The 9,374-nt window shown below is 43.0% G+C and overlaps 2 protein-coding genes across 2 annotated transcripts; one reads left to right on the forward strand and one right to left on the reverse strand.

Moving 5' to 3' along the window:
• Positions 1-222: 222 nt before the first annotated feature.
• Positions 223-2,413, forward strand: gpr174 (G protein-coupled receptor 174). Its single transcript, XM_085180781.1, has 2 exons — positions 223-523; positions 1,101-2,413. Exons 1-2 carry the CDS (start codon positions 224-226, stop codon positions 1,899-1,901), a joined length of 1,101 nt encoding a protein of 366 aa, XP_085036907.1. The 5' UTR covers position 223; the 3' UTR covers positions 1,902-2,413.
• On the reverse strand, positions 2,279-9,303 carry LOC146524270 (integral membrane protein 2A-like). Its single transcript, XM_085180823.1, has 6 exons — positions 9,094-9,303; positions 8,584-8,721; positions 6,541-6,720; positions 6,334-6,444; positions 5,399-5,543; positions 2,279-3,523 (listed from the first exon to the last, which is right to left on the reverse strand). Exons 1-6 carry the CDS (start codon positions 9,163-9,165, stop codon positions 3,429-3,431), a joined length of 741 nt encoding a protein of 246 aa, XP_085036949.1. The 5' UTR covers positions 9,166-9,303; the 3' UTR covers positions 2,279-3,428.
• Positions 9,304-9,374: the final 71 nt, after the last annotated feature.

Below are 9,374 nucleotides of genomic sequence, written 5' to 3' on the forward strand. Positions count from 1 at the left end.
TTGTTTTTCTTCCTCTTTCTGGTAACACTTTCCACCTCCGACTACACTAACTTAACTTACTTTTCTTTCCTCTACCAGACCACCAGACTTTTTGGGGATTGCAGAGAAGCCTGGAGGACACATCAGCGCTGGACAAAAGCTCGAAAGACATTCTTCCTCTGTCTGACATGCCGCAGAGAGTACCAGCTGCACGGGCTGCAGCATGATGTAACCAGCGGCATGGATGCTCAAACCAACCCGTCACCGGACTACAAGCAGCTCTGCTGATACAAGCTTCCTGCTGGTTTGCAAGGCAGCTCATCTTAACACTGACATGAATGTCAGTTCTCCTAATATGAACTGCTCCAATACCAGTGAGATAATAGACTACCAGCACCATTTGTATGCCGTGGTGTACAGTGTGATCTTAGCACCGGGCCTGCTGGGTAACGTGCTGGCGCTGTGGGTGTTCAGGGCCTACATCAGAGAGACCAAGAAGGCCGTGGTGTTCATGATGAACCTGGCTGTGGCCGACCTACTGCAGGTAAAAATCCTCTTCAGTCGTATTTCGCACTTACTTTCTAGTTTAAACCATTACTGTGAAGTCACATGATGTGGTTGTGTGGTTAAGTGACCACATAGCCCTCCTCAGGGGTCAAGCTTTAATCAGGGAAGAAGTTTGCATGCAAGAAGTACTTGTTACACTACTCGTGCCTCTAATAGTTACATTTAGTGTTGTAATGCTGATCCTACAATACGGTTTTAAAACTGCAATAAAGCAAATTAGTGTAATGACCTCTTTAGTTTTTGTTCTGCTTTCATGTACTAAATTGGGAAGTCAAAAAAACAAAATGACTCTTAGATGTTGGCAGAGTTGTGGGAGAATTCCAACCACAAGAAAAAACTTCCATTATAGAACACAACAACTACAGAAGTTCATCTCTTTATTCCAATGAACTGCCTAACGGGGAGGATTTTATTTTAAAAATCTATTTAGAAATGTTTCTGTTTACTAGATAACCAAGCGAGCTCCTTACCACCATCGCCAAAGAGCAAATATGTACATCAGCATTTGCCTGCTGTTCTCTGCCTTCAATTTTGTCACTCTGGTCTCTCCTCAGGTGCTCTCTCTGCCTCTGCGGATCTACTACTACCTGAATAACTCCTGGCCCTTTGGGTATTTCTTCTGCATGTTCTGCTTCTATCTCAAGTACGTCAACATGTATGCCTCCATCTACTTCCTGGTTTTCGTCAGCATACGTCGCTGTGAGCTCATCATGCGTCCGCTGTTGTACAACTCGGGTCGACAAAAAGGAGACGTGTTAATATGTGGGATCATCTGGCTGATCATCTGTACCGTCTGCCTCGGATTCCCTCTGCTCAGACATGATCCTTCCTTGCCCGAAAAGAACGACACAAATAAGTGTTTCACGGAGCTGCCTCTGCGGAAGGATATCGGTCCTTCGGCAATGTGGGCCCTCTTGATTTTACTAGAGCTGTTCGGCTTCTTCGTCCCTCTCGTTTTGGTGCTAGGCTGCACGTGCATGACTATTTGGAGCCTTCGGGAAAATACAGCAAATGCTATTTCTGACAGAGGGGAGAAAAAGAGAGCGCTGAGGATGATACTAAGCTGTGCTGTAGTCTTCTTAGTGTGCTTTGTACCTTACCACGCCACGATGCCTCTCGACCTTATGGTCAAAGCTAAGAAAGTTACCAGCTGTGACTTTCAGAAACTGGTTCTTCGAAGTCACCCGGTCACACTCTGCCTGGCCAGCCTGAACTGCAGCCTGGACCCTATCATGTACTATTTCACTACTGATGAATTCTGGAGGCGACTGAGCAAGCCAGAGATACCGGAGAGCATACATCTCAGCCGGCGTCTGTCCTGTATAACCGGAGAACAGGACGAAGAGGAGGACTAAACTGCTGGTGGCAGCAGCCTCCCCGCAACCACTGAGACTGAAGATTATGCAAACTTCAACTTCCTGCAAACTATGGAAATAACATTTATGCTGAAACGGGAATGTGAAAATATGGAAGTAGAGTTTTAAAATGTTATTTTTTTTAAACCTATTTATTTCTCAATAAATGTTTTTTTCCCCCTTCCCCCTCTCAATTTGCATTTCCTCAATGAAGGGCGAGTAGTGTCAGCAAGTGAAAGAGAGGAAAACCCCGAAACGCAGCGACAGTTTTCCTCCAGATCCAGTGTTTTGATAACCCGATGTCCTTCGCAGGATGATAAAAGGGTTAGTGTTGGTGCCGCTTTCACCGCCATTATAATAACAAAGCCACTGCGACGTTCAGTAGGTAAAGAAATGCAACTTTATTCAAACAACAAAGTGGAGTTCAGTTCAGTAGTTGCACACAACATTGGGCGTTTCCCCCCCTAATATCTTCTAGTATTCAATTAAAAAGCAGAGACAGAAACCCCATCTTTACAAACACACTTCCTGTTGATTGTCTCTCTGTGCAGGCATCAAGTAGGAAATCACTAAAAAATGACTTAAAATGTGCTCGACAGACTTCAGAAATCAAGGACGACTGCTTTCCATTTAAGCACACGATGTGTGTAAAGATCACAGGGAGCCATCTCGTGTTATAACACTACGGATGCATAATAGTCAAATTAGATAACTGACTGTTTTCAAGTCAAATTAAGTGCAATTTCCCTTTAGCTTATTCATCGTTAGCTCATCACTCTGGTTTAGGATCACACATGAAGTTTGAAACACAAACACAAAAACTGGTCATATATTGTAAGGGTGCTGGACTGTTTCCCATCAGGTATGAGACCATCGGTAACACTAAAGTCATCACACAGCGGTACTCTGGGGGATATCTACAAACAGTGGTGACTGAGAGCGTTGCGTTACCATCCACGGACAAGCATGTTACACGTATACTGTACCAGACATCTCCATGCTGACTTGTGCTATATCACTCTGTAACAGAATACAAATACCTGGTCGAACCTGCACCGTGCACCCGGGTCAGAGCGGCGACAGGAGGTTGACGCAACACACGCCTAATATGATCTCACTAGAATATTCAGCAGGATGACTAATAGCTCTGCTCTGGATGAGGCGGATGTGTCGTTATATAGTAACATCAATACGATCTGTCTGCAGGAAACTACAGCAACAAAACAGAAAGCAACGTAATAAATGAAACTTGTATATCTAACTTTAGCTTACTGACTTAAAGTAATAACCAGTACAAGACTAGCTAGTGAATACTTACGCACTTGTGACCTATCACGGGTTCGAGGGAGTACATCAGAGGAGAAGGGGGCTAGGCTCTAATGCTGCAACTTAAATTCACTCAACACTAGATTAAAAGCAGGGGAGGCAAAAACTGGAAAGAGTTTTGTACAGAAGTAACTTTCTGCTGTTCCCTTCACCGCCCACTCCCACCTACCCTCTCTCGCTCTCTATGACCTATATTCATGCTTAAGCCTTGCAGATGCGGGTCTCAGTCACAAACTTGTTCTCAAAGTGATGGATGGTGAAACATTCGTCCGCAGAGCGCTTCTGGATGCCTCCACCTGACAAACAAAAAGACAGATAAGCAGCAGTGCTAAGTATTCATCTCAATATTCAGCCGTGGGCGTGTTTGACACATTTCAAACACAACTACATTTAGGAAGATGTGTCAAGCATGGTTGGTGCCTGTTGTGTCAAGCATGACGTGAAAGCGCATATAGCTTTTACTCTCAACAAGCAGCGGGTGCTGTAACGCAGTCAGTTCTTCTTTTACTCTTATGCTGTTTTGTGGATCAGGTTTAAAACTGCTTATAAACACACACACACACACAAAGTAACTCCACCAGAGTGCCTATTTCGGGCCACTTTTGCCGGTCCAAGCCCGGGTAAAGGAGCAGGGTTGGAATTGTGACATTACAAAAAACAATAATTGCTAAAAGAAATTTAATTTGTAGTTCTAAATAAATTCTAAATGCATTTAGGACGTTTTTTGCTCACTTTATGTCTCGTCCACAATGTTATTTCTCTCTCCAGCAGCATAGGTTACAATTACATTAGCATGACCAATTATGCAAATTAGGTGATGACGTCATTTAGCGACTTCTAGCGACTTTTAGGACAACCAATAGCGATTTTCCTTACTGAGGAGTTGGCAACACTGTACAGGGATACATGTTTATATAACTCAACCATCAGAAATGTATGAAGGCCTAAAGTTGTAGCTGCATTATGTGACAGCTTGCTTCCTTTATGTTGTGGTCAGCATATTTTGTTTGAAAGCTGTTTCTGTTAGCCAAAAGATAGAATCATAGTAAATTACACTAACACTCTGCTAAACAAGCTAGCTCATACAGTTTTATACATAGACAGTGTGAAATACAGTACAGTACAGTAATTTTCATGGTCTGGCTATTTTTTTAGCTAGCGCTAATGTTAGCTGATTACTTGACAACACTACTACATCAATATTACTGAAAAGCTTAACTCATGACTACAAACCTGTACTCCTGAAACTAAAGAGCACAGTCATGTTGGGGGCATCCGTCTTTTAAATACAAGAACTAATTTTGACTGTGTGGTTATTTAATTACCATTAGCTAGCGCTAATGTTAGCTGATTACTTGACAACACTACTACATCAATATTACCGAAAAGCTTAACTCATGACTAGAAATCTGTAGTCCTGAAACTAAAGAGCACAGTCATGTTGGTGGGGTCTGTCTTTTAAATACTAGCACTAATTTTCATTGTGTGGCTATTTATTACTATTAGCTACCGCTAATGTTAGCTTATGACTAAGCAGCACCACGGTATTACCAAAAAGCTTAACTCATGACTACAAACCTGTAGTCCTGAAACTAAAGAGCACAGTCATGTTGGGGGCATTTGTCTTTTAAATACAAGAACTAATTTTGACTGTGTGGTTATTTATTACCATTAGCTACCGCTAATGTTAGATTATGACTTAACAGCTCTACATGTAGTCATGAATGCAAATGATCCTGAAACTGTAAGACAAAGTCCAGTTTCAGATATATTTTATATACAGACATTAATTTTGACGTTCTGGTTATTTATCCTAACCATAACCAGATCGACCAAAAAATAATAATAAAAGAGCTTATGTCAGCCAAGTAACTTCCTTTCTAAAATACGAGACAAGCACAGGATAGAAAAGTTGCAAACTCAAACTGTTCAGTTTTCACTTGCTGAGTAAAGCAAAAAAAAATCTTGCATAACAGCAGTGATGTTGTAATTAAAGATTAAATAATATAATTAAGTAATATAAAGATTAAAGGGGATTATATATATTACAGCTTAATACAGTTAAAGACATGCATGTTATATACACAAGTTCCTCTGATCTGCACCCTTATTTCCGAGGGGTTGCCACAGAGCTGCATGTTAATCAGAGGTTTTTCCCCCCACATCTATACCTGGCAGGCTGGCACGGCGCTGCATTCTGTACGTTTCTTTTCCATCACAAAGACGGCGGATATAAAAGCCCAGGGGTTTGACATCATCAATGCGCTCCGTCACCACCAGGTCCTCGTGCACCAGGTAACTGCGGTAAGAGTCAGACTGGAACAAAGACCAGAACATGAGACTGTCAGGGCACCTTTTTAAATTAAAAAATTACTTTTGATCTTCCACCAGATAAAACAGATCAGTGAAAACTGAATAAATTTTTTTTAAAAAGGTGATGAATCATCCCTAGATTTGTGAAACAATACACCAAGTGTTGAAATTTCCTGATTTCCTCACTAAGCAAACTAAACTCAGCCAAGCTTTTTCCACCTTCACATGCTAAAACTACCCAACACTACATCAATGATTTTTAAAAAGTCCCTATTAGAATATGGAGACTTTTTGAATACAAGTATGCAGTATAAATGCAGCGTACTTCTAGTTTACTGCATGAATAAAGGAAGAAGGGGACAAGCCTGTGGGTGACAGTCGCTCATTTATCATCTTTACTTTCCTGTCAAGAACCTACGTTTCAGTTAAGCTGATATCGTTGCATAGTCTCTGCTAGTCTCTGCCAGTGAATAATAGAAAACTGAATTACAGGAACTTTACAGTTTAGCCAATATTTAAAACCTACATGCTGTAAGGACACCTAGCACATTCATACTTACTGGCAGGTGAAGATTTTTTTTCATATGTACAAATTAAAGATATAACAGATTTGAGAAGGATTAAAGAGCAGACAGTCTGTGCAATGACAACACATCCCTGAATTTCCTGTTTTGTCCTCAATATCAGCGCCTGTGCATGAGCTTTAGCAAGACTTATGCGTTCGGTTTGTCCGTCATCCAAGTCTGGACTTTCATCTGTGTCTTCAGGTCCTGCTAGGAGGGACCGTACTCACCATCAGCTGTGAGAACAGGTCAATGAGGTCCTGAGGGGGGAGCACTACTGAGGTGTTCAGGGGAATCACAAAGCAGGTCCTCAGAGTCAGGTCCAGATAGGCCGTCAGCTTCTGCTCACACACACATGAAATCATCGGGAAAGAATTTAGAGCAGCAGAAATCATCCACCGAGCTGCGCCAAGTGTGACAGAGTCCACAATCCTCACCCTGTTGAAGTCGTGCAGGATGTAAGCGGGGTCTCCGGGCCTGAAGCGGGGAGGAGGGACGCTGATGACGGCGATGTTGTCAGAGATCTCCACCTCCTCCTCCACTCGGGGCAAGTAGTAAGGTTGGCTCTCTGCTCCGGACGACACGTCTCTGAACTCCATCGCGCCATGATACATCCTCTGATGAAGAATGCATCTCATTTAGTCTTAAGAACATGGAAATTGAGGTGGGGGCACTGGAACCTTTGCTTATGTACATTTTACAAAAAAAAAGAAAAAAAAGAAAAAAGAAAGAAAACGCACCGTAACAGAGTTATTTTATTTTCAACCAGCGGTGCAGCTGGGATTTGCCTCTACAACCACAGACGCATCATCTGGTATTACTGTGAATCTGCAATATCAGCTGTGAACCTGTGTGTTCTGTTCCTGTCTAAAGTTCACGTTTCACAAACTGCACCAACTACTGAAAAACCATCACGCAGCTGTCGAGGAAGCTCAGGCTGCCAGGGGGAGCCAAAGCATGCATGTTCTGCTTGGTTCCAGCACAGTTACATCACAGCATATAGCAGGACTTCGTTTACACAAACAAGCCTACAGTTTTTCCATGACTATTGATCATAGTTTTTTTTTAATATCAGGTTTTAAGCTTATGTTTACACACTCACTCTCCACATGGCACTGATAAGAAAGAATTCCAGTAACATTTTTGGCATATGTGAGGCATTTATTTTCCTGCAAATCAAATTGTGATAATTATGCTGATAATTATGGCACACTGGCTCTGGCTGAGATGTCAGAAGCCCCGCCCACCCGGTGCTCTAACCTTTTGTTTGCAAAGAGCATCCAATCAAAAGAATCATACTTTCAAACAGAATGAAATGAACAGAGAGGGCAGCACCTATTATTGATATGGATTCTTTTTGCAAGGGTTTCTCCACTTTAGTCCAAGATTCACTTCAATGCTGTGCAAATGCACAAACTGGACCATTGAGTTTTGCTGCATTGTTATCTTTTTCTGTGTATCATGTGTCACTACAGTTTCAAAGCTTAGAAGTGAGGAAACAGCTGAGATCAAAACACGACAACATTCAGAGCAACAGATTCTTGTGATGAAATCTCCGGAAGAAAGCTCAATTTTATCAGAATTTCTCAAGCAACATACTGACAGTTACAGTTTCACACGCTGCTCTCCCCCCACCTCGCTTTGCTTCATTTGCATGGGTGTGGGGTTGCCTCATCTCATTGACTCTAAGACCCTCCTACTGGCAACACAACAACTGGGGAAAAAAAGGTGAAGTCTGCACTTTCTCTAAACATGAAAAGGAGTGAACAATAGCACTCTGTTTCCTAACGGTACAAACCAGTGTTAATAATTCTTCATCACTTCTAGACAGCGACAGTTTATGAGAGGAAGAAAACATATCTGATAACATCAGTGGATAACCAAATTAATTCATACAGCTGCTTAATTTCCCAGAGGCAGTCTGCAAAGACTGCCTCACAGATGCCCTCCCCCCCTCCCCCAACCTTTACAATATGTCCATGGTGATTTCACTGACCTGTATTTGCAACGTGAAAATGAAACAATTTGGAAAAGGTTATAATGTAAAATTGGGTTGTAGTTTAACTTTCTACGTGTTTCAGTGACTTGCTTGCAGAGCTGGTGGGATGTGTGGTGGCATGTGCCTCACGTGCATAAGGATGGACAGAAAATGAATCTACTATAAGGATCTGCAACGTTAAAGTGTTATGCACAGTTATGAAACCACAATCATGGCCTAATGTATACACACACACACATATATATATATATATATATATATACACACACACACACACACACACACAGATACATATATACACACACACTTTAGGTACTTACTTTGAGGAGGACTTAAGATTTTAAATGCTTTTTTTTTTTATCAAATGTTCTGATTTCATAAGACCCCCTCCCCTCCCACTCTTTGCAACCCCTTTTTAAAAGATGGTAACATGTGTAAGGGAATATTCACGAAGAATGAGCTGCAGCGCACACGCACACACCTTTGGGGTGAAATATCGGTAGAGACAGGCCCCCCCTACGATGAGCCCACTGAGGATGAAGGCGATGCCTAACAAGGTGAGCAGGCAGCGACCTGTGGAGCCCTCGGCGCCCACTGGAGCAGAGGCCACTTCAGGGTCCTACACACACACACACACACACACACACACACACACACACATCATATTAACATGACATTCACATTCAACTTTGATTAAACAATCCCTTAATCCCACACCATCTTTGTCCTCCGCACAAAAACAGCTGTGCAGGAGATGGGCGGTCCCATCGTGTCCTGCGCCAGGTGCAATTTGACTCCGTGCGCTATGCAAAAATCACCGCAAAACCACCGCGTGTCAAATCACACTTAGCACAACAATGCGCGACAACCCTGTGAATGCGCACATGGATGAAGTCCACACGCTTTGCTGGCCGATCCGGCACAGCAGGCCTGCTACCAGGCTAAAGTCGGACACCGGGCTCAGGCGCAGCGCTGTGCACCGTTAGCTCACCTTAACAGCGGCTGGCACCTCTTTGCCCAGCGCCTTCTGCGCCACAGCCGAGTTAAAGGCGATCTTCACCATGCTGGAAGAACAGACGTCAGCTTGGGTTTTTCTTGTGCAAACAAAAATAACAGAGGAGGAGGACGCCGGGGAGGGGGACTTGCGGCGCTAGACTGCAGGTTCCGTTTATTCTCCGCAGCTCAGCTGTGTGACGCACTTTCCAGCCTCGGCTTTATCTAGCGCTTCCGGTGGCTGCAGGGTGGGGGGCGGAATCAAAATAACAAACAAAC

The sequence above is a fragment of the Neolamprologus multifasciatus genome, chromosome 2, assembly GCF_963576455.1.
Source record: "Neolamprologus multifasciatus chromosome 2, fNeoMul1.2, whole genome shotgun sequence".
Lineage (NCBI taxonomy): Eukaryota > Metazoa > Chordata > Actinopteri > Cichliformes > Cichlidae > Neolamprologus > Neolamprologus multifasciatus.

Coding starts and splice junctions, on each gene's coding strand:
- gpr174 (XM_085180781.1), top strand. CDS start 224: ATGCTCAAACCAACCCGTCACCGGACTACAAGCAGCTCTGCTGATACA. Junction 524..1,100: donor CTGTGGCCGACCTACTGCAG/GTAAAAATCCTC, acceptor GTCTCTCCTCAG/GTGCTCTCTCTGCCTCTGCG.
- LOC146524270 (XM_085180823.1), bottom strand. CDS start 9,165: ATGGTGAAGATCGCCTTTAACTCGGCTGTGGCGCAGAAGGCGCTGGGC. Junction 6,721..8,583: donor ACCGATATTTCACCCCAAAG/GTGTGTGCGTGT, acceptor ATTCTTCATCAG/AGGATGTATCATGGCGCGAT. Junction 5,544..6,333: donor ACCTGTTCTCACAGCTGATG/GTGAGTACGGTC, acceptor TCTTTGTTCCAG/TCTGACTCTTACCGCAGTTA.